Raw genomic sequence first — 25,830 nt, forward strand, 5'->3', positions numbered from 1 at the left:
GTTCTAATTTTTTTAATAATTGATGGTCATTTGAGCATACTCTACGAGCAAGTGAATAGGCTAAGATAGCTGTACAGTTTCAAATAGTTACTTAGAGGGAAAAATCCAGATCTAATAGTGTCATAGCTTTCTCAAATGTAGCCATCACATCACATCTGTCTTAATTTATTTAGAAGCATCTATAGAGAAATTATTTGTCTCTAATATTGGGGATGTAAATACTATAGAATGCCTTCCTCAAGAAACTCATTTGTAACCAAACACTAACAATACAGACTCACCTTCCGCTTATTTAAACCTTGACCAACTAATTGTATCTTTGGTAAGTTAAAGAGTTGCTTATTGAATCTCCTTGAGGGCATTGTGTTGTTTTCAGTGCAGCTTATAGGGAATATTGATAGTCCATTGTTGCCCTCTAAATGGGGGGAGAACATCAAAACAAGTTTGTATGTCAGTTTATTAGCCAACTGTGTAATCTCACCATTCATATTTTTTAACATAAGGAAGATATTTTCTGATTATTCCGTACTAAACAGAACCTTGTGGGTAAATCTAATAACTTGTCAATAAACTTACATGGATTGCAAGACTTAATAGAAGGAAAGCAAGGTGATTTTTTTTGTTCCCATGAATTTTAACCTGGAGACAATTCTTCTTGCATTTATCTGCTGACTTCTGATTATTTTGTTTTCTTTTGTAGTGGAAAACAAAGAAACTTTGAAGCATTTGGCATCTCTTTATTCAAATAATCATCCATCAATGCACATGGGTCAGCCTGGTTGTCCAAATAAGTCAGGTATTTTCCCTATCATTTGTTACTTTTAGCTGCTACTTTTGCCTTGTGGACTTTTTAATTTTTCACCTCAATCCATTTATAGATGAGAATATTCCAGGAGGAGTAATGCGTGGAGCGGAATGGCACAGTCACCTCGGCAGCATGAAGGTATTCTTTATAAAAGCAGTGAAGATGTAACAAGTGACCATTGAGTGAATGTAGAGGTGATTTTGCTGATAAAGAATGCTGATAGGGGGTCAGACGGTAGAGCAGCGGGTTAAGACCACGTGGCGCAAATCGCAAGGACCAGCTGTAAGGATCATCCCAGTTCAAGCCCCTGGCTTCCCACCTGCAGGGGAGTCACTTCACAGGCGATGAAGCAGGTCTGCAGGTGTCTGTCTCTCTCTCCCCCCTCTGTCTTCCCCATCTCTCTCCAATTCTCTGTCCTACCCAACAATGAACGACATCAACAATAACAATAATAACCACAACAAGGCTACAACAACAAGGCCAACAAAAGAGGGAAAAATGGCCTCCAGGAGCAGTGGATTCATGGTGCAGACACTGAGCCCAGCAATAACCCTGGAGGCAAAAAAAAAAAAGAATGCTGATAAACATCGACCTCATGGACTTCTTGACACCCAACCTTAAGTTAGCCTCTAGTAGTGTTTTTCTTCTCTTCTCTTTACCATTTTAACTTTTTTTTTATTAATTTAATTTTTGAGAGAGATGCAGAGAGAGAGAGAGAGACAGAGAAACACCAGAACACTGCTCATCTCTGGCTTATGGTTTTGCGGGGGATTGAACCTGGGACTTAAGAGCCTCAGGCATGAGAGTCTGTTTGCATAGCCATTATGCTGCCTCCCCCACCCCCATTCTAACTTTTTAAATGTTTTATTAGGTACAAGACAGTTGTCACTTGAGTACAATTTGTTATGTACCCATGATAGAAGTCTGTACCACTAACTTTTTTCAGTGTACAGTTCAATCATATTATTTTCATTTTCTTTTGTGTGATGTATCCACAAAGATATCACTAAGACTAATGTAGAAGAGCTTATCACCTATGTTTTTTTCTATTGTATGATTTCAGAGCTTATATTCAAATCTTTAACCCATTTTAAATTAATTTTGGTGTAATATAGTGGTCATTATTTTGCAAGTGAATGTTTGCATGCACTGGGGAAGCTTCATGAGTGGTGTAGAAGTCCTGCAGGTGTTTATCCTCTATCTCACCCTCTATCTTTCTCTCACCTTCCACTATAAAAAAAAGGGGGAGGGTGCCTACTAGGATTGGTGAAGTACTTTTGCAGGCACCAAACCCCAATGATAACCCTAGTGGCAAATAAATAAATGTAAATTGGTAATACTCGCATAGGACAGTAGCATAATGGTTATGCAAAAAGGCTTTCATGCCGGAGGCACTAAAGTTCCCAGGTTCAATCCCCAGCACTAACACAAAATAGAGCTGAGTAGTACTCTGGTTAAAAAAGAAAAGCATGGATTTGTATGTAATATCGCAAAGTAAAGCTTGGATTGTATTTGGGGTGAAGCACCAAAGCAAAGACCTCTGAAGAAGGGGCAGGAGGGGAGCTGAAAGGGTTTTGGTGTCTCAGTGCATGATGGTGAATAAGGACTTAAGTTGGTGATGAGAGTCTGCAGACATACCACAGGGGGAGGAGAGGAGTTGTTGACACAGTATTATAGTTCAGTAACCCCACAATTAAGAAATAAAGGGGAGAGTGTAAGTATAGGGAAGATGTTCGAATTTTAAAGGCAGCCAAATAAAAACTAAGTGGTAACAGTTAAGAGATAGAGCTTTCTCTTCATAGAGAAGGAGACATTTAGGATACAGAGAAAAGGACACATGACATTGCAGAAAGATAGTACAAACTAGTCAATGAGCAGTTTTGTTTGGGTTAAAGATGGGGGGAAGATTTGGATTCGACTTCCGGAGGCGGAGCTACGAGCAGCAGATCACGTTCTCTCCTCTCCTCGCCTCTCCGGATCAACTAGGAATACCAAAGGAGACCACCCGGACCGAAACAAGACAGCACTAGAATGACCACAGAAACCCAGTAAATCACCCGTGAGTACAAACACGCGTGGCTGGTGACAGAGAGGAGAGAGGGGCCTAAGGAGAGATTAAGTGACTGCTAAAAGTTCGACAGTTTGTCAGTGGAGACACCACCTCCAGTCTGCTCCACCAACAAGGGGACAGCTGAAGGAAGGAAAGGACTCCCCAGAGACTCACCAAGTGCAACTCTGAGTCTCCATTGCTACTACCCTCAGAATCTGGAGCAGCAACAGGGAGGGACACCAGGGTACAGAGATCTACCTGGGAACTCAGAAGACCTATACCTCGGTGGCATAGCTGAGGGGCTGTGAAAGTCTCTTTGCATAACCACTGGATTATCTCTGCCACACCCTGCTTTATCTCTTGGTCAGGAGTCAGTGATTAAGCTAAGAAGCCTATTGATAGTTTAAAAGCCCTCAGGCTCCCATAGCCTACAGGGGGAAAAAAAAGGCTTTTATACCACTGAACTCCAACTCAGGGATTGAAAAAACTGTTAACTTACATAAAATGGTTAAAACAACAAGAAAAAATATTGGAGACTCGAACCAGGACAAGAGTCCAGCTAAAAGTCCTCCAGAGGGTGAAGCACAAAACAACGAGTTCAACATCCAGACATTAGCTAAGGAAATAATAACAGGAGTGAGTAAAGAATTTGAAAAAATTGTAATCAGAAATGCAGGAACAACAAATAAGAATATGGAAGAAAATTCTAATTATCTCATGGTTATTAGAGAGCTGAAAGCTGAAATCGCTGAGCTAAGAAGGCAACTAGCTGAACAAGCTAAAACAGTATCAGAGCAGGGCAACAAAATAGATGAACTCCAGAAAGCAGTAGAAGGCAGAGAGAATAGAATCAATGAGGCTGAAGACAGAATTAGCAAGATTGAGGATGAATTAGAGACAACTAAAAAAGAAGTAAGAGATCTCAAAAAGAGATTAAGAGATGCTGAAAACAACAACAGAGTCCTATGGGATGACTTCAAAAGAAACAATATACGCATTATTGGCTTACCAGAGGAAGAAAGAGAAGGGGAGGAAGAAAGCGTTCTCCAGGCCATAATAGCTGAAAATTTCTCTAGTCTAGACAACACCAAAGACATAAAGATTCAAGAAGCCCAGAGGGTCCCAAACAGAATTAACCCAGACCTAAAGACACCAAGACATGTCATACTTAGATTGGAAAGGAATAAGGATAAAGAAAGGATCCTCAAGGCTGCAAGAGAAAAACAAAGAGTCACCTACAAAGGAAAACCCATAAGATTAGCAGCAGACTTCTCCATACAAACACTACAGGCCAGAAGAGAATGGCAAGATATCTATCGAGTGCTCAATGAGAAAGGCTTTCAGCCAAGAATACTATATCCTGCTAGATTGTCATTCAGACTAGATGGAAGCATCAAAACCTTCTCAGACAAGCAACAGTTGAAGGAAGCAACCATCACCAAACCTGCCCTGAAAGAAGTTCTGAAAGGTCTCCTATGAACAACCAGACCACCACAAATAGGACATATATCAAAACACTCTAAAACTCTACAAGAATGGCGTTAAAATATCTTCAATCTTTGATATCAATAAATGTCAATGGCCTGAATTCACCTATTAAAAGACACAGAGTAGGAAGATGGATCAGAAAACACAACCCAACAATATGTTGTTTACAGGAAACTCAACGCAACAAGACAAACACAGACTTAAAGTGAAAGGATGGAAAACTATCATTCAAGCCAATGGCCCACAAAAAAGGGCAGGAACAGCTATTCTCATATCTGACATGATAGACTTTAAAATAGATAAGATTAAAAAAGATAGGAATGGACACTACTTAATGCTCAGAGGATCAGTCAATCAAGAGGACTTAACAATTATTAATATCTATGCACCCAATGAGAAACCATCTAAATACATCAAACTTCTACTGAAAGAGCTACAGCAATATATTAACAGTAACACAATCATAGTAGGGGACTTCAACACCCCACTCTCAACTTGACAGATCATCCAGGAAGAAAATCAGTAAAGACATAAGGGAGCTAAATGAAGAGATAGATAAACTAGAACTATTGGACATTTTCAGAGTCATTCATCCCAAGAAACTGGAATACACATTTTACTCAAATCCACATGGATCATTCTCAAGGATAGACCATATGTTAGGCCACAAAGACAGCATCAGCCTATTCAAGAGCACTGAAATCATCCCAAGCATCTTCTCAGACCACAGTGGAATTAAACTAACACTTAACAATCAACAAAAGATTAGTAACAGTGCCAAAATGTGGAAGCTCAACAGTACACTTCTTAACAACTTCTGGGTCAAAGAGGAAATCAAGGAAGAAATCAAAATGTTTCGAGAGTTCAATGAAAATGAAGACACAAGCTATCAAAATATTTGGGACACAGCTAAAGCAGTCCTAAGAGGGAAGTTCATAGCTATACAAGCACACATTAGGAAACAAGAAAAGGCACAAATAAACAGCCTGATTGCACATCTTAAAGACCTAGAAGAAGAACAACAAAGGAATCCTAAAGCAACCAGAAGGACAGAAATTACTAAAGTTAGGGCAGAAATAAATAACATTGAGAATAGGAAAACCATACAAAAGATCAATGAAAGTAAATGTTGGTTCTTCGAAAGAGTAAACAAAATCGACAAACCTTTAGCCAGACTCACAAAACAAAAAAGGGAGAAGACCCAAATAAATCGGATAGTAAATGAAAGAGGAGAAATCACAACAGACACTGCAGAAATTCAACATATCATGCGAGGCTTCTATGAACAACTATATGCCACCAAGCTAGAGAACCTGGAAGAAATGAATGATTTCCTAGATACCTACCAACTTCCAAAACTAAGTAAAGAGGAAGTGGATAACATGAACAGGCCCATCACAGCTAATGAAATTGAAACAGTTATCAAAAATCTCCCCAAAAATAAAAGTCCTGGACCAGATGGTTTTACAAATGAATTCTACAAAACTTTCAAAGAAGAACTAATACCTCTACTTTTAAAAGTCTTCCAAAAGATTGAAGACACTGGAATACTCCCTGCCAGCTTCTATGAAGCCAACATCACCCTGATACCAAAAGCAGACAGGGACACAACCAAAAAAGAAAACTACAGACCAATATCTCTGATGAACATAGATGCGAAAATATTGAACAAAATTCTAGCCAACCGGATACAGCAGTATATCAAAAAAATTGTTCATCATGACCAAGTGGGGTTTATCCCAGGCATGCAAGGTTGGTTTAATATACGTAAATCAATCAATGTGATCCACCACATCAACAAAAGCAAAACCAAAAACCACATGGTCATATCAATAGATGCAGAGAAAGCCTTTGACAAAATACAACATCCCTTTATGATCAAAACACTACAAAAAATAGGAATAGATGGAAAATTCCTGAAGATAGTGGAGTCTATATATAGCAAACCTACAGCCAACATCATACTCAATGGTAAAAAACTGGAAGCATTTCCCCTCAGATCAGGTACTAGACAGGGCTGCCCACTATCACCATTACTATTCAACACAGTGTTGGAAGTTCTTGCCGTAGCAATCAGGCAGGAGCAAGGAATTAAAGGCATACAGATTGGAAGAGAAGTCAAACTCTCCTTATTTGCAGATGACATGATAGTATACATGGAAAAACCTAAGGAATCCAGCAAGAAGCTTTTGGAAATCATCAGGCAATACAGTAAGGTGTCAGGCTATAAAATTAACATTCAAAAGTCAGTGGCATTCCTCTATGCAAACACTAAGTTAGAAGAAATTGAAATCCAGAAATCAGTTCCTTTTTCTATAGCAACAAAAACAATAAAATATCTAGGAATAAACCTAACCAAAGAAGTGAAAGACTTGTATACTGAAAATTATGAGTCACTACTCAAAGAAATTGAAAAAGATACAAAGAAGTGGAAAGATATTCCATGTTCATGGGTTGGAAGAATTAACATCATCAAAATGAATATATTACCCAGAGCCATCTACAAATTTAATGCTATCCCCATCAAGATCCCAAGCACATTTTTTAGGAGAATAGAAAAAATGCTACAAATGTTTATCTGGAACCAGAAAAGACCTAGAATTGCCAAAACAATCTTGAGAAAAAAGAACAGAACCGGAGGCATCACACTGCCAGATCTCAAACTGTATTATAGGGCCATTGTCATCAAAACTGCTTGGTACTGGAACATGAACAGACACACTGACCAGTGGAATAGAACTGAGAGCCCAGAAATGAGGCCCCACACGTATGGACATCTAATCTTTGACAAAGGGGCCCAGACTATTATATGGGGGAAGCAGAGTCTCTTCAACAAATGGTGTTGGAAACAATGGGTTGAAACATGCAGAAGAATGAAACTGAATCATTGTATTTCACCAAATACAAAAGTAAATTCCAAGTGGATCAAGGACTTGGATGTTAGACCAGAAACTATCAGATACTTAGAGGAAAATACTGGCAGAACTCTTTTCTGCATAAATTTTAAAGACATTTTCAATGAAACGAATCCAATTACAAGGAAGACTAAGGCAAGTATAAACCTATGGGACTACATCAAATTAAAAAGCTTCTTCACAGCAAAAGAAACCACTATCCAAATCAAGAGACCCCTCACAGAATGGGAGATCTTTACATGCCATACATCAGATAAGAGTTTAATAACCAACATATATAAAGAGCTTGCCAGACTCACCAACAAGACAACAAATAACCCCATCCAAAAATGGGGGGAGGACTTGGACAGAATATTCACCACAGAAGAGATCCAAAAGGCCGAGAAACACATGAAAAAATGCTCCAAGTCTCTGATTGTCAGAGAAATGCAAATCAAGACAACAATGAGATATCACTTCACTCCTGTGAGAATGTCACACATCAGAAAAGGTAACAGCAGCAAATGCTGGAGAGGGTGTGGGGTCAAAGGAACCCTCCTGCACTGCTGGTGGGAATGTCAATTGGTCCAACCTCTGTGGAGAACAGTCTGGAGAACTCTCAGAAGGCTAGAAATGGACCTACCCTATGACCCTGCAATTCCCCTCCTGGGGATATATCCTAAGGAACCCAACACATCCATCCAAAAAGATCTGTGTACACATATGTTCTTGGCAGCACAATTTGTAATAGCCAAAACCTGGAAGCAACCCAGGTGTCCAACAACAGATGAGTGGCTAAGCAAGTTGTGGTATATATACACAATGGAATACTACTCAGCTGTAAAAAATGGTGACTTCACCGTTTTTAGCCGATCTTGGATGGACCTTGAAAAACTCATGTTGAGTGAAATAAGTCAGAAACAGAAGGATGAATACGGGATGATCTCACTCTCAGGTCGAAGTTGAAAAACAAGATTAGAAAAGAAAACACAAGTCGAACCTGAAATGGAATTGGAGTATTACACCAAAGTAAAAGACTCTGGGTGGGTGGGGAGAATACAGGTCCATGAAAAATGATGAATGAAATAGTGGGGGTTGTATTGTTAAATGGGAATCTGGGGAATGTAAAAAAAAAAAAGAAGAAGAAGTAGAAACGCAAAGCAGAAATTGACTGAGTTTGGAGTATGGCACCAAAGTAAGAAAGCAGAAGTACACTAGAGTTTGCAGTGAGTACCTCCCTAATACTTCCTCTCCACTTTTCCAAGCTTGGGTCCATGATTGCTCAAAAATTTGTTTGGCTTTGTATGTTAACTCTCTTTTCAGTCACCAGGTTCCAGGTGTCATCAGGATGCCAGCCAGACTTCCCTGGATTGAAGACCCCACCAATGTGTCCTGGAGCTCAGCTTCCCCAGAGACCCACTCTACTAGGGAAAGAGAGAGGCAGACTGGGAGTATGGACCGACCAGTCAACGCCCATGTTCAGCAGGGAAGCAATTACAGAAGCCAGACCTTCTACCTTCTGCAACCCACAATGACCCTGGGTCCATGCTCCCAGAGGGCTAGAGAATGGGAAAGCTATCGGGGGAGGGGGTGGGATATGGAGATTGGGTGGTGGGAATTGTGTGGAGTTGTACCCCTCCTACCCTATGGTTTTGTTAATTAGTCCTTTCTTAAATAAAAAATAATAAAATAAATAAATAAATAAATAAATAAATAAAAATAAAAAATAAAGATGGGGGGAAATAGGGAGCATCAAAATATAAAAACAGTTTGTGGATTTGAATGCTTTGTTTTAGTAAGGAATAGAAAGCCTCTTGTAGGGGCACAGTGTCAAGGTCTGAACTATTTATTCTATGGAAAATTAATCCCTTAACTGTGGGCTAGTATAAACTGGAAGGTGACACTGGTATAGGGAAACTGGTTAGAACAGATTAATCAAAAAATATGTGGGCCAGTTTTAGTGTAATGGCAATGAGAGTGGAATCACAGGGGTGATGTGTCATTAATATTGTAGAGAATTGAAAGAATTTGGGCAATTATAATGAAAAAATGTTAAAATAAGAGATTTCTTATTTTTATGAGAAAAACAAATTTTATCATTAACTAAACAAGGGGGAAAAAACAGCTGTAGGGGAAAAGATGGTAAGTGAGGGTTTGAACCTGTCCACACAAGTAGTTCCTGGATAGTTGTCAGAGTGGCTGCTGTCCCTAGCAGACATGAGGTTGTAGGTTTAGGATGTCAGAAGGCATGTGCTTATGCAGCTCACTCCAAAGTTCTAAGGACAGCTGTCAAATTCTAATGTGTGTACTTACTCCGATTTTCATTTATGCACTAAATCTTTACAGTCCCCCTTTACCTTCCAGTTAGTCACTATGAGAATCACTGGAGATATACAGTGAGTTAGATCTGACCCCTGGGAACTCAGGGACTCTGTTAGGAGTAGCGATGTCTGTGACTGATTATAATAACCTAATGGTCTAATTAGAGTTGCTGTAAAATTCTTTATAGATTCTTCACATCACCCAAGTTCTCTCCATTCCATTCATTGCATTACAAAGACTCATGCTTATTTTTACTTGTTAATTTCCTTATATTTGTTTTGAATTTTGTTTTTCAGGACTACAGTGTCACTTATGGTCACTGTCCAGAAATCACAGTTTATACAAGCTGCTGCTACTTTCCCAGTGCAGCCCAACTCCCTTCCTTGTGGGCTGAAAATAGAAAGTCTCTTCTTAGCATGTTGGTGGAGGTGAGTTTTTTTTTTTTTTCTTTTTAACTACTAACAAACTCCCAAGAATATGCTTAATGACAACCTTTATAAAAAAGTTTTCTTCAGGGATGGGGGGGTAGATCGCATAATGGTTATGCAAAGAGACTCTCATGCCTGAGGATCCAAAGTCGCAGGTTCAGTTCTTCCACACTACCATAAGCCAGGGTTGAGCAGTGCTCTGGTAAAAAAAGAAAAAAAAGTGTGTGTGTGTATGTTTTCTTTATTGTTTACCAAAAATGTGCACTGTTTGTTATTTATGTATAGTATATACATATATGTATGATATATATGTATATATCAAAGGAGAATTTTAGGATATAGGGCAGTAGGTAAAGTATTGCACTCTTAAGCATGAGATTCTGAATTTGATCCCCAGTATCACATGAATCATAGTAATCTTCTGGATCTTTCTCTCTCCTCTTCTAAATAAATAAATCTTTAAAAGGGGAGGTCACAAGGAGGAGAGACGAGAAAAAAGGAAAGTTTTGTCATTTTGTATTACCTAAGTAGATGCTCTGAGTCCACATGTCTGGAACCTACTGTAATTTAGATAGATTGACCCCAGAAGATACTGATATTGCAGGATCTTTTATTTGAATATCACCGAGTTACTGAAGACAGTGTACTGCAGTGGAATGTAAATCCATATAAGGCATCCAAAAATCTAGGTTTGAGCACTTTCAACTTGGACTCTATTAAAAGTTTTCTCTTACATGCACTTCTCTGCCTTTGAATCTTCTTCTTCTGCTAGCGTTTGCCCTTCTTCCGTAGCCAGTCAACAGCGTCAGGTTGAGCCTGATGTCAAGTTTCGAGACCTCCTTTGAATCTGGAGAGGTGGCAGTCGTTGACTATGTGGGTCATAGTCTGTCTGGAGCCGCAGGGGCAGTTCGGGTCGTCTCTGGCTCCCCAGCGATGGAACATAGCGGCGCACCGGCCATGGCCTGTTCGATAGCGATTGAGGAGGGCCCGATCATAACATGCTAGGTCAAAGCCGGGTTGACGCTTGCAGGGGTCTGGGATGAGGTGTTTGTTCTTTACCTCAGCTGACTGCCAACTCTGTTTCCAAGAGTCTGGAACAGAGAAGTTGTAGGTGTAGGGGACCAGATTGGATGACGAGACGTCAAGCGTTGGACGGGGTGGGCGAAGATATCCCCGTATATTGGCAGGTCCGGTCGAGCGTAGACGTGGGAAATGAACTTAGATGATGCCGCATCCCGACGAATATCTGGTGGGGCGATGTTGCTAAGAACTGGCAGCCGTGGAACGGATGGTTCCAGAAATTATCCTCATGGAGGAATATAATTTGGAATTGACCAAGTGGACATGGGGGCTACGGAACCATACTGGGGCACAGTATTCTGCAGTGGAATAGCATAATGCCAGAGATGATGATCGTAGTGTAGAAGCGCTCACGCCCCATGAGGAGCTGGCCAGTCTTGCAATGATGTTATTCCTCGCGCCCACCTTTGCTGCAGTTTTCATGAGATGTTCGTGAAATGACAGAGTGCGATCGAGAGTAACGCCAAGATAGACTGGCTGGGCTTCATGCCGGATTCTCGTATCGCCAAGCTGCACATTAAGCTCACGCAAGGCCGAGGCATGGTGTAGATGGAAAACAGATGATACCGTTTTTGCAGTGCTAGGGATTAGTCGCCATTTTTTTTTGTAAAAAATGCCTTTGAATCAGTGTGTAGCAAATAAAGTCACAGTCATTAGGGAAGGATGAATGTTGGCAATCTTCTGGTGACATTTGTTTTGTCATGCCTTCAGCTGTTGCCTTATATAAATGAAAGCATAAACTGCTGTTTTTCTAAACATTCTTTTCCAGGTTCACAAGGGAGTTCATGGATTTGTTAAAGATAAGACTGGAAAACCCATCTCTAAAGCAGTCATAGTTCTCAATGAAGGTATAAAAGTACACACAAAAGAGGGAGGCTATTTTCATGTACTGTTAGCCCCAGGTGTCCATAACATCAATGCCATAGCTGATGGTTACCAGCAGCAACATTCACAGGTAAGAAGCCCAAACTGAATAGTTTCCTGGGAATTCTTGTCACTAATAGTTCTCCATTTTCATCTTGAAATGCTGTCACTTTCAGCCCCCTTTTCTCTCCTGTAACACTTACTACTTCCTCACATACTACATATCTAGGCATGTGCCTGTCTAGAAAGCTTGTGGGGAATAAAATCAAAATGATGTGACCGACCGTCTCTTGATTGCAGTATCTTATTATCTTCCTATATTTTGACCATAAAGGGAAAATTTTATGTTATTGTGTATGATAGAGATGACAAGCATCATCCCTTTTGCTATAAATGCCCTGGAAATACAGCAGGGAGATAAGCTGTCTTAGGTGAATACTTTTGTAATTCTCGCACTTTATCCCTCTAGGTCTTTGTGCATCATGATGCAGCTAGTTCTGTGGTGATAGTCTTTGATGCAGATAATCGGATATTTGGTTTGCCAAGAGAGCTTGTGGTAACTGTATCAGGTAAAGAAATTTCAGTTTAGCAGATGAAGTTAAGATTAGTCCTGGTATTTCAATTTGTGGAACTATCACCTCCATCATCACCTAAAGCTAAACCCTTTTTTTCCTGTCTCTTTGTCTAAACATGATTTCCCCAGACCATTGTTCTTCCATATATTCTTTTTTTTTTTAATTTCTTTATTGGGCAATTAATGTTTACATTTGACAGTAAATACAATAGTTTGTACATGCATAACATTTCCCAGTTTTCCATATAACAATACAACCCCCACTAGGTCCTCTGTCATCCTTCTTGGACCTGTATTCTCCCTCCTACCTACCCCAGAGTCTTTTACTTTGGTGCAATAGCAACAACAATAATAAATACAACAACTGGGAGTCGGGCGGTACCACAGTGGGTTAAGCGCACATGGCGCAAAGCACAAGGACTGGCCTAAGGATCCCGGTTCCAGAGCCCGGCTCCCCACCTGCAGGAGAGTCTCTTCACAGGTGGTGAAGCAGGTCTGCAGGTGTCTATCTTTCTTGCCCCCTCTCCATTTCTCTCTGTCCTGTCCAATAACAATGACATCAGTAACAACAACAATAACTACAACAACAATGAAAAACAAGGGCAACAAAAGGGAAAAAAAATAAATATAAAAATTTTTTTTAAACAATAAAACAAGGGCAACAAAAGGGAATAAATAAATAGAAAAAATAGAAAAGAAATAAAAAAGATCTCTTGGTAACAGAAAAATTAAGATATGGGGTGTTTGGGTTTTTTATATTCTTGCTTATCTGTATTTTTCCAGTTTTGCATATCACACACGGACTGCTTCTGTAATAATAAAAGATTGTTTGAAGTGCATAAAATAAAAATAAATAGCCATGTGTGCCAGCCAGGTTTGTGCATGGCCTCCACTGTATTGACGGAAGCTTCGGTGCTGTGGTGTGTGTGTGTGTGTCCCTCTTTCTATATCTCTATCTAAAAAGTAGTAAGTAAATCAGAGCATAGTATTAAAAGCACCCTTGTAAGCTGCTACTTGTTTTTATCCTTAGAGTAGAACTTTACTCACATGGTGGCTTTGTTTGGCAGGTGCCACCATGTCGGCATTGCTCTTAACAGCTTGCATTATTTGGTGCATCTGCTCAGTCAAATCCAACAGACACAAGGATGGCTTCCATCGTCTCAGGCAACATCATGATGAGTATGAAGATGAAATTCGCATGATGTCAACTGGCTCCAAGAAGTCACTCTTAAGCCATGAATTCCAGGATGAAACAGACACTGAAGAGGAAACATTATATTCTAGTAAACATTGAAACACACACCTTGCTATCTCCCAGCATAAGTACCAAGCAAAATTACAGTTCCTTTTGGGAGCCACTGCATAAGAAGAGAGACTATCTTACTTCTCCAAAGAGCTTTGGGAAGTTAACTTGCTAAATTTGTATTCTCTGTGAATGTTGGCTGGCAGTTTTGAACTTCCCCTTAAAAGTACTCTTACCTTTTAAAATATCCTAGCTTTCTATTTATGCAGCAGAGATGGGACAGCCACTTTTTTTTTTAATGAACTGTTTGAAGCTTATGCTGTAACTGCATAAAGCCAACTAGTGAATTTTGTTTTTTGCACATCAGATACTTACTATTGACTTTAGCTCTTTTTTTTTCTTTTTTTCTTTTTTGCTTTAGGTAGCCAAAAGAATCCAGAAACATTAAGGCAGGGATAGCAGTCAGAATCTGACATAAAGCTTTAAAAAAAAAAAAACAACTTGGTTTTCTCAACCTTTTGAAGAGTACTTTGCTCTAGTTATTGAAAAGCTGGAGTTTCTCTTGTTATTCAGGTTTAATGGAGGCTTAATTGATCTTTAAATATATATAGAGAACATTAGGAAATAAATAAATGAGCTTCTGCATTTAGTTTTTACCTATTCCAAGGTTAGATCAGAACTGATGGGTTATGCTGTAAGCAGGATTTCACTACCTCTCTTGTAAGTTTTTAGTAAAGCTCTAAATATCCCCATTTTAAAGGAAGAACTTAATGACTTTGTTGTAAAAGATCTAAATGTCCATTTGAATGGCACTGAGAGGGAGATTTAGCAAAAGCTAAAACTCAATGTTGCCTATCATTGAACTTGGTAAAACCCACAGGTGGTGCTGCTTTTATCTGTGAAGCACTAGTTTATTCTAAGAATGCCTAATTCTTTAATATTTCCTAAATTTGAAGCTTTTTCTATGTTGTATACTTACGGTTTTCAGATGACCCAGCAATCTACAAGATCTGAATTCTACCGAAAATATCTGGCAGTGTGGAAGAGTCGTGCTTGTACATTCTCAACTACATTTGAACACAAAAATACTTCATCCTCCAGCCCAAGTCTATGCCCTGTTAATAACATAATGTTACTGAAGTAGCTTGACCAGTCTTATCCTTATAGGATTCTGCAAGTGACTGGGTCTTTGTCCTAATGTTTAATTTGATAGTCTGTTTTTTATTTTCTTCAGCCTATTTTGTTAAATGTTTGGTTGAAAGCATTTAATGATGGCTCCCTCCATTTAAAATTAAAAAAGTAAACTATGAACTGCTGTATGATATAACAATGATAAGAAAGTGTCATCTTCACTGCCAGTCAGGTTATTGCAAAGACCTGAAAGATTCACATTTTACTGTATCATGCTACTTAGTAGAAATGATGCTTTTTGTAAGTGTGTTAGTAATGGTTTGGTGGATTAATAACTTTGAATGTTTCGATGGTCAAGTGCTGCTGAACTTGTACTATATCAGGGGATCAAAAACTGCTCTCGTCTTCTCAAATTATGTTCTGTATCCCAACAATGAATGAACCATGGCCGAGCCTCTGTGGAGGAGTATCCACCACCCATGTAGGTCATTCATCGCAATTTTTGTGAGAAAATTTTTGTGGCTTTTTTAGAAAAAGCTTTGGCTGAGCAAGAATAATAAAATCATGGTGTCTGTCTGTGAATATCCATGATAAACTTGGGTGGTTCAAAATTAAGATATACTGCTATTGATACTGTTAATAGCAACTCTAAATTTTGAGGCCTTGTCATCTTACTTTACATGTACACAGAACAGAGTTTGTGGTGTGCTAATACTTAATGGAATATACATTATTTAACTTCTGATACTTTAAGGGAATGCTACAGTGGTATTCTCTTCAGCTTTACTTTAAGACTGCAAAGTTAGGGAACAAAGGGCCTGGGTGTGGTTGGTCTTGTTTGGGACATTGCAGGTAAAAAATGAAATAAAGTTTATGTGATAGCTTTTGCCTTGTTAGCCCTGGTTTTCACTAAAGGATGCCTTTTACATTCATCTCTCTCTTGAATCAATCATGTCTTTAGCTGTATATCCCAGTGGTTAAGAGGCCAGGCCTTTTAAATGTGCATCATTTTCTTAATAAAATACACAAATAGTCCTCTTAATTTTTCCTAAAAGGAAAGCCAAATTCTGCTTTAGATTTTGAATCTTTAATGAATTTCAAAATAATGCATTCTGTGAGAAAACAAGGCCCTTATAGTCTGTGTTACCTATTAACATGAATGTGTGGGATCATGACTACTGTGTTCTCAACCCTGCTTCATCTTTTATTTGTGGATCTAATTTAACATTAGACCATATTAACTGTTTAAGGCATTGAAGCCATACGTGATAGAGAATGCATTTCTTCAGAGTTTTTCCTAGACTTTCTATTCCCTTGGAGTCATGGAAGCCAGTAAGTACAGTATTAAGAAATTTGCCCAGATCTGAATTGTGCCTTTCTTTACTCACAAGGCATATTCTTTGTCCTCGTGATCAGTTTGTAAGCCTTCTTTCCTCCCAGCTCCTTAATAAAAGCTAAGTGAGTGACTGAGTAGGTGCTGTTTAAGTATTTGTAAACGTACCTGATTATGCAGTTCAATAAGATGAACTCAAGTTCATCTCAAAAGGAAAGACCTTTTAGTTTTCTTGTATTTTGCTGGAATTTGAGAAAGACTGGAATCACATCCAGTTGAGGAGTGCTTGCAATTCTTATTGAAAGGAGTTTCCTTTGGTTCATTGTCATCCTCCATAAAGTAAACAATGTATATGTTATTAACTGTGACTGGTTAATCTTTGATGACTTGCACCTGAATGGGATTTGCTGAAATGGTGAATACTGAATATAGAACTAATTAGGAGTTGACAAATAAAAGGTAGTACATATGCCTGAGCTTATTGTGTTTCTGAGCTAACACCAGGTTACTCAGTAACCATGATCTGTGTCTCTATTTCCATTTATTCTCAGCAGTAAATAGCTTTATTTTCTTGTTGCCAGAATTGCACTTGTGCCAGGTTTTATCCCTAATGTATTAAAAGCTTCTTGGCTATGAATGCTGTAATAGTGCCCTATGTTGTGTTTCTCTGGTGGAATTGTTTTTAACAGTAGTAACTATTTTCTTACACCAAAAGTTCCCCTTGACTGATGTTTAATGACTTCTGTCTAGTAATTGTTTGATAACACTTTGGGTTTCTGATTTGTTTTAATTAAAGAAAAACTTTAGGGCCTTTGATTAATGTTGGATTTCTAATTCACGAAGAAGAAATTATTCTCAATACCAAATTGTTTTTATTTTTTTAGCAATAGTTAGTATATTTGACTGTCAGAATATTGCCCTAGTTGATTTTGATTTAACAGATACATTATGAAATTTGGGCCTAGATGACTTTGATTTGACACATGTATCATTAAACTTGACAGTAGCCTACCATTTGAGGCCAGTGGATATGAAGTTTGTACATATGCAGTTATGATGTTTATAGATGGCATGACATGAGTTTACTAACTACATTCTGTGCTGACTATGTTGCAGATTTTCTGGAGCTATAACATGGCATTTTTTTATGCTCAGATTAACAATCAACTTTTCATGTCTCCATTTTTTTTTAAATGACACTCCCCAGCTCCAAAACAATCTGTAGCTGCTTATATGAGGTATCCAACACTCATTCATCTCAAGTGCTTCAGTTTTTGGTTTATTTCATGCACTGTGCCTTTAAAATGAAATTTTTAAAAGGGACTTAAAATGAAGTTGAATAGTAGTTTTAAAAAGTCAATCTGTATAATTTATGTGAAATCTAACTGTAATGAGGTCCTTCCTGGTTTTTTATATGTAAACAGATCTACTAATCATGTATAAAGTTTATTTTATGATGTATGTCTTTCTTTGTGTTTTGTCTCAATCTTTTTTCAAAATCAGACCAGAGAAAGTTACTGTTCCAGTTTGAAAGTTATGTATTTAGTTTTCTACTTATACTGGGGGTGGGGCTGGGGGGGGGAGTAATGCCAGATTAGGAATACAGTGTTATCTGTAGAGTGTTTTTGTCTTCATGAGTTGAAAGTCATGTTTCTGAAATAAATACAGTGAGTAGTAGTCAGCTGTTTACAGCTCAGCTAGATTGATAGGTCTAGTCATTTCACAACACCACAAAAAAAGGTTTTAAAAGTTTATGGACCCATCTCAGAAATTTGCTTGTCATTTTTTTTTCTCTTTTTCTACATGAGTCCAGTTAGAATAATGTGTCCTGATGATTGTTGGCACATTAATGATGAATTCACTGCCTCTGCTTTCCAATTAGTAATTATTTGGTGATACATGCTGCTTTTTAGGAATTGGGAAGGTAGAATTAGATAGGAAGCATGGGCTTTGGTGACATGGACTCATAGTCCAGACCAAAGTAAAAAAAAAAGGTGAGAATAAGCTATACTACTGTAGTGAATGGGTCGGGGTGGGGTGGGGTGGGGAATAGTCTTTGCTATAATGGAAATAGAGCATGTTCAAGTACAGACTTGGAATTGTACTAGTCTATCATTGATTCTGTCATTTGTTTCCTATGTACCCTGTATTATATGAATTTTATTTATTTATTTATGAGAATCATAGGAGGAGAGAGAAAAAACCAGACATCACTCTGGTATATGTGCTGATGGGGATTGAACTCACGACCTCATGCTTGAGAGTCCGATGCTTTATCCACTGTGCCACCTCCTATACATATGAATTTTGTAAGTAACATTTGCTGGGTCTCTTTTCTCTACCTGTTCAGCAACACTACTTGATTGATAATAGTAGAGTCAGATAATGTTGGGCCAGAAAAGTAGCTCAGTGGTAGGGCCGGAGTTCAATCCCCCACAGTGTATAAGTAAACAAGTAAGTAGAATTATGTTAGTAATAAGTCTAACAATATTTTACTCAGAGTTGATTGGCTCTGGTAAATAACATCATATTCCTTAATTTGCTTTCTTTTGATCCCTTTGAAAGAAGTTATTTTATCAAGTATCAAAGAGCATTGCAGTGGGGGTCTCTAGTAGATGAAATTTCTAGACATGAATACTAAAAAGGAAAACTATTGACTTTCCTATTGTCTATAGCATAATAGTAGATTTTTTAAAGTTGTACGAGTGCTTCATATTTGTTTTATTTGCTTATTTTACCAGAGCACAGCTCAGCTCTGGTTGTGGTGCTGGGGACTGAACCTGAGACCTTGAAACATCAGGCATGAAAAGCTCTTTACATAACCATTATGCTATCTTCCCACACCTTCATATTTGTTTTTAAATGGAGTTAGATTGTGTTTATGCTTACTAAGTGAAAACTCTTTTAACTGCTTCAGTAAATCCTAACGGTGTTGATAGTTTTTTTTTTCCACTAACATTTGAAATAATTTCCTAATTTTTTGGTCAGTTTCTCATAGCCAAATCAAGAAACTTTTGGGTTGTATTATTAACAATCTGATTGTGTTCAGTTCTTCAGCTTTCTAGGAGCCCATCTGTGTTCTCAATAGACATGATACTCATCTCTAACACATAATACACAATAGGTGGGTCTTAATTTCATCTCACTTGAAGCTATAATGCAAGCTGATTATATACTATTTAAATATAAATATTTGAGAGGCAGGAGGTAGCACAGCAGGTTAAGCGCAGGTAGCACACAGCGCAAGGACCGGAGTAAGGACTCCAGTTTGAGCCCCTTCTCCCCACCTGCAGGGGAGTCGCTTCACAGGTGGTGAAGCAGGTCTGCAGGTGTCTTGTCTTTCTCTCCCCCCGTCTTCCTCTCCTCTCCATTTCTCTCTGTCCTATCCAACAGCAACGATATCAATAATAACTACAACAGTAAAACAACAAGGGCAACAAAAGGGAATAAATATTTATAAAAAATATTTACTGTGGTCTGGGGGGTGGCTAAGGAATAAGAGAGAAGGACAGTTTATTATAATAGATGAGTTTAAGACTGCTGGATATTTAAAAAGTAACTTGATAATTTATATTTACAGAGTAATTGTAAAGATAATATAAAGTTGACTATAATTTTTTGTTGTTGTTTTTACTGGAGTACTGACCAGCTCTGGCTTATAATGGTGCCAGGGATTGAATCTGGGGTCTCCAAGCCTCAGGCACAAAACTCTTGCATAGACATTATGCTATCTCCCTGGTCCATTCTGAACTTTTTTTTGAAGGAAGTGAACGTTAAGCGGAAAAAAGAACAAAAGGTATTTTAGTTTTAAGCAGGTCTTGAGTTCATTTGAAAGCAGGACTGGGCATAAGGAATAGGTCTAGAACCTAGCCAAGTATGCATAGCTTGGTCAGAACAGATGTTAACGTGGTTTTAACATGGTTGACATGTGCTTTTAGGAGACTGAATTAAACTAAGATCTCTAGTGGAATGTGTCCTAGAGGTACAGAAAGACCTCACAGATTCAAGGGGACTGAACAAATATAGGCAAAGAATACAGCATGCAGAGAAAACACTACCAGTAAGAAAACAAAACACTTTCAGATGTTTTGAAGGAGAGGAAAGAGAGAATGTAGCATAGGAAACTATTTTAAAAGACAATGGCAGTTTTCCAAAATTTATAAACTTTATAGATTAAAAAATCCAAGCAAGAAATATAAAATTTAAAAAGCTGCTGAGCACCAAAGATAAAGAGTATAAAAGGGAAAGAAATTAACTTAAAAAAACTTTAAAAAGAAATGAACTTCAAAGAATTAATATGCTAAGAGATGAGACTCATTTTCTACAGTGAAGACCATAATGGAATTGTACTTTGAAGGTGCAGGGGAAAACATGAATAGCTTCCAACATAAAATTCAACATTGAACATCTTGCATAAAGGTAAACTTTCAACAAGCTGAAAACAATGGTGACAACGTTAAGTCCTTGTTTTTTAATGTTTCACAACAAAATACAAGATGGAACTTCTAAATCTATACAGAAACTCCATATACCCAGCATAACTCAAAGAGAATTTTAGAACTTTAGCTGAATGGGAAAACAGATAAAATCTTGGCAAGTTTTCTCATAAGCCTGCCATATCCCAGTATGAGATTTTACAGTGGAAAAAAAAACAAAAAGAAAAATACCAGCCAGAGTCTAAATTTGATCTAAAACTACTACCAGAATGACTAGTTCACCTTAGTTAAAAAAGTGCTTGTCCAAGCTGAGCAGAGCATGAAATAGGGACTTCAAAATTAGCACATGTTAAAAGGGCTGATGGGGTAGTGATTCTCTTTGCTGTACAAAAGCTTTTCAGTTAAATGTAGTCCCTTTGGTCTATTTTCGCTCTTGTCTTCCTTGTAGTTGGATTTGAATTGGTGAAGATGTTGCAAAAACTTAGATGGAAGAGAGCTTGCCTATGTTTCCCTCTAAGTATTTGATAGTTTGTAGTCTAACTTCTAAATCTGTAATCCATTGGAGTTAACTTTTTTTTTTTTTGCCTCCAGGGCTATCTTTGGGGCTTGGTGCCAGCACTATGAATCCGACTGCTCCTGGTGGCCATTTTTTTTTTTCGTTCTATTTGACAGGAGAGGGAGGAATTGAGAAGGGAGGGGAAGATAGAGACAGAGAGACACCTGCAAACCTTTTTCATCACTTGTGAAGCTCCCCTGACCCCCGCAGGTGGGGAGACAGAGGCCTGAGCCCAGATCCTTGCACAGGTCCTTGTACTTAGTTCTGTGTGCACTTAACCAGGTGCAACACTGCCCAGCCCCTCTCTTTCTCTCTAAAGAATAGAAGTGTGTGTTTCTCTTTCCCTCTCTACAGCCATTACAGATAGAATGATATATGTGGGAAATACAGAATAATTCACAGGTTAAGTAGAAATAAGATGATTTACAGGTGGATTGACTTGAAAAAGAACAGTCTGAAAAAATGGAAAATCTTGATTTAAAAATGACAAAAATCCTATTTGGACACTTAGAGATCTCTCTCTCTCTAACAAGAATACTACTCAGCTCTGGCTTATGGTGGTATGAGGGGTTGAACCTGGGACTTTTGGATCCTCTGGCATGAGAGTCTCTTTGCATAAGCATTATGCTATCTACCCCCACCTGAAGTTTGGAGATTTTCAGCTAGAGATTTTAAGAGTCTAGTGAGTTAGCCACTGTGCCAACTCCCGGACCACATCAGCTAGAGATTTTGTTAGTAATGCAATGAGAACAGCTGGGATCAAGGTCCTAGAGCAAAGGAAATTAAGGCTGTTATGAGGGTAGAGTTTTCATCTTGAGACATATGTTGAATCGTAAGTAGTGGCTTAAAGGAAGAGATGCCTAGTAAAAGAGGGGCCAGGTAAGGGGAGATGAATCCAAATAGAAGACTTGGTTGTATTTCATTCTCATAAAAGATAATAAAAATTGGACTGGGGAGGTGTCTCAGTGATAGAACAAATGTATGAGACCTAGAGTTTGATTTCTTGCACCACATAAACAAGATCACTTGATGGAAACTTTTGGTTCTGGACAAAATAGAGTAGATGTATTTCTCTCACTGAGTAGAGAAAAATTATATATATGTATACCTTATGTATATGGAGAGGAGGAGAGAGATTGATTCAGAAGGATGGGAAGAAGGCTAGGGATTTCAAGGATGGTAATGAGTTCCCTAAGTTTAGTTTTTGCCTTATACCTCCTAATAGGCGCTGCTTCATCTATCCCATAGTGGGTGCTAGAGAAGCTGGCAGCACACAAATGCCAATGGTTGGGGCAGACAAAACCAACTCAAGGAAAAACTAACTACAAAACTAGAAAAGGTGCAGCCTACTACTGAGACAGAATACTTTAAGACAGCTGCACTATAATAGCCAAATGCTACTGAGAACAGGCCAGGCACCCTTTGCCAGCAGCAGGTTAGCTTAGCAGGGTGCCTAGCCTCTGCACCCATCTATCTGGCTGTAATGAAGCACCTCTCACTGGGTGGTGTTCGGGAGAAACAATTGTGGAAGGCCCTTGTCGTACTATATAGTTGGAGGCCGCATGGGGAGCTTTAACAGGGCACCCCTCAATCTGGATACCAAGAGATAGCTTGGACTTTCACTTTGACCTGAGAGTGATAAGCAGTTCTCTTCCCCCTGCACCAGCGCAATGTTATAGAGGTTCTGTTTAAAGAAAATATTGAGAATTTTTTAAAAATATTGATTCCCTTTTGGTGCCCTTGTTTCATTGTGGTAGTTATTATTGATGTCGTCGTTGTTGGACAGGACAGAGAGAAATGGAGAGAGGAGGGGATGACAGAGAGAGGGAGAGAAAGACAGACACCTGTAGACCTGCAACACCGCATGTGAAGCGACTCCCTTGCAGGTGCCAGTCCTTGCGCTTTGCACCACCTGCGCTTAACCCACTGTGCTACTGCCCAACTCCCTATTTAGACTGTTAATACCACCTACAATATCCATGATACAATAAAGGCCACATACTATAGTATCAAGAACCCTCAAAATTTCAGCTTGAGTGGGAAAAACAAGGTAAATGCGAGCATTAGGAGGACACAGATGTTGGGGTGGGTACAATATGTTGGACAATAAAAACATTTAAATGAGCAATTACAAATAATAGAGTCTCAGTAAACTTTTCAGCAAGGAAATTTAGATCCAAAAATATGTATTTGGGGAGTCGGACAGTAGCACAGCGGGTTAAGCACACGTGGTGCAAAGTGCAAGGACCGTTGGAAGGATCCCAGTTCGAGCCCCGGGCTCCCCACCTGCAGGGGAGTCGCTTCACAGGCAGTGAAGCAGGTCTGCAGGTGTCTCTCTCCCCCTCTCTGCCTTCCCCTCCTATCTTGATTTCTCTCTGTCCTATCCAGCAACGACGACATCAATAATAACTACAACAATAAAACAACAAAGAAAACAAAAGGGAATAAATAAATATAAAAAAATATTTTAAAAATATGTATTTGAGTTAAAAACTCAGTAAATGGGCTGATCTTCAGAATGGAGGAGACAGAGGACAGACATGCCTATCAGTAAACTTAAAGAAACAATAGAAGAAATGACCCAATATGAACAACAGAAAGTAAATTGGAAGAAAAAAAAAAACATAGTAGAAGCTCAAGGTTAAAAAAAAAAAAAGTACGTGCATTCATGTCTTTGCATAACCAAAGAAGAGGAAGAGCATGGAACAGAGAAAGTATCAGAAGAAATAATGACAGGGGGCTGGTGAAATGACTCACTTGCATAGTGTAATGCTTAGCCATGTGCACCACCCAAGTTTAAAACCTGGCCCCTATCACATTAAGCTTTTTGTTACTGTGGTCTCTCATTCTTTCTCTCTGTCAAGAAAAAAAGGGAGACAGAGAAAGAAAAAGGAAAGAGAGAAACGAAGGAAGTAGGAAGAAAGGAAGGGAGGAAGGAAGGAGACAAAAAGGAGGGATAGAAGGATGGTGGAGAGAGAAGGATGAAAGAAAGAGAAAAAAGAAAGACTGAAAAGGCCGGCCCAAAACACCCCTAGTGGCAAAGAATGTAAACTCCAAGGTTCAAGAAACGAAGTAAATCACAAACAGGTTAAACCAATAAATCTACACGAAGGCGTGTCATAATCAAATTTATGAAAATAACAGAAAAAGCTAAATTCAACACTCAAACTAGTACAATGCAGAAAGAAATAGTGACAGTTTACATACCAGTAAGGGTAGGTTGTGACTGTCTATTTGAACAGACGTCAAGCGTTGGACAGGGTGGGCGAAGATATCCTCGTATATTGGCAGGTCCGGTCGAGCGTAGACGTGGGAAATGAACTTAGATGATGCCGCATCCCGACGACTATCTGGCAGGGCGATGTTGCTAAGAACTGGCAGCCATGGAACCGGGGTGGAACAGATGGTTCCAGAAATTATCCTCATGGAGGAATATAATTTGGAATCGACCAAGTGGACATGAGGGCTACGGAACCATACTGGGGCACAGTATTCTGCAGTGGAATAGCATAATGCCAGAGATGATGATCGTAGTGTGGAAGCACTCGCGCCCCATGAGGAGCTGGCCAGTCTTGCAATGATGTTATTCCTGGCGCCCACCTTTGCTGCAGTTTTTATGAGATGTTCGTGAAATGACAGGGTGCGATCGAGAGTAACGCCAAGATAGACTGGCTGGGCTTCATGCCGGATTCTCATACCGCCAAGCTGTACATTAAGCTCACGCGAGGCCGAGGCATGGTGTAGATGGAAAACAGATGATACCGTTTTTGCAGTGCTAGGGATTAGTCGCCATTTTTTACAGTAATCAGATATCAGAGACATGTCTTTCGTGAGTGTTTCCTCAAGGATGTCGAACTTGGATGCCTGAGTTGCACAGCAGATGTCATCGGCGTAGATGACTTCCTTGAAGAAGTTTCTGGGAGGTCATTGATGTAAATATTAAATAGCGTAGGAGCCAGAACAGAGCCCTGGGGGAGGCCACTTGAGACAAGTCTCCATCTGCTAGACTTGTCACCCAGATGCACCCGGAATCTTCTGTTTTGGAGAAGAAACGATATAGTGTTGGCCACCCATAGAGGCAGGCATCTTGAGATCTTGACTAGGAGACCACGGTGCCAAACCGTGTCATAGGCTGCTGTGAGATCAACAAAGACAGCACCCGTCTTTAAATTCTTCTGGAATCCATTTTCAATGTAAGTTGAGAGGGCCAGGGCTTGTTCGCAGGTAGATCTTCCTGGGCGGAAACCAGCTTGGGCGGGTGATAGGAATTTCTCTGTAAGAGGAGAAATACGTGACAGAAGCAGCCTCTCAAGGAGTTTGTAACACACGGAGAGGAGAGAAATTGGTCTATAGCTGGCGGCCAGTGTTGGGTCTTTCTTTGGTTTCAAAACCGCTATTATCTTTGCACAACGCCAAACTTTGGGCATAGACTCAGATTCCAAAATGTGGGACAGGAATGAAGCGAGCCACTTCTTTGCAGCAGGGCCCAGGTTAAGAATGAGTTCTGGGGTGATGTTATCATAGCCAGCAGCCGTTCCCGGTTTAACCCTCTTCAAAGCGTCTTCCAGTTCAGACAGTGTAAAGGGCGAGAGTTTTGGAGATGGACAAGATAAACGGAAGTGGGAT

The 25,830-nt window shown here is 39.2% G+C and overlaps 1 protein-coding gene across 2 annotated transcripts in view; it reads left to right on the top strand.

The window, feature by feature from the left end:
* Positions 1-17,673, top strand: part of CPD (carboxypeptidase D) — a 71,497-nt gene extending 53,824 nt beyond the window's left edge. Inside the window, exons 16-22 of one of the 2 annotated variants that reach the window (XM_016187004.2) lie at positions 701-796; positions 879-943; positions 9,856-9,987; positions 11,837-12,022; positions 12,401-12,500; positions 13,573-13,788; positions 14,737-17,673. In XM_016187004.2, the coding sequence (XP_016042490.2) occupies positions 701-796; positions 879-943; positions 9,856-9,987; positions 11,837-12,022; positions 12,401-12,500; positions 13,573-13,788; positions 14,737-14,762 (821 nt within the window). In that variant the 3' untranslated portion in view covers positions 14,763-17,673. Of the gene's footprint in view, positions 1-700; positions 797-878; positions 944-9,855; positions 9,988-11,836; positions 12,023-12,400; positions 12,501-13,572 lie in introns of both variants that reach the window. The other variant, XM_007520428.3, reaches the window with a different exon arrangement.
* The last annotated feature ends 8,157 nt before the right edge of the window (positions 17,674-25,830 follow it).

The sequence above is a fragment of the Erinaceus europaeus genome, chromosome 12 (assembly GCF_950295315.1).
Source record: "Erinaceus europaeus chromosome 12, mEriEur2.1, whole genome shotgun sequence".
In the NCBI taxonomy this organism is placed as follows: domain Eukaryota; kingdom Metazoa; phylum Chordata; class Mammalia; order Eulipotyphla; family Erinaceidae; genus Erinaceus; species Erinaceus europaeus.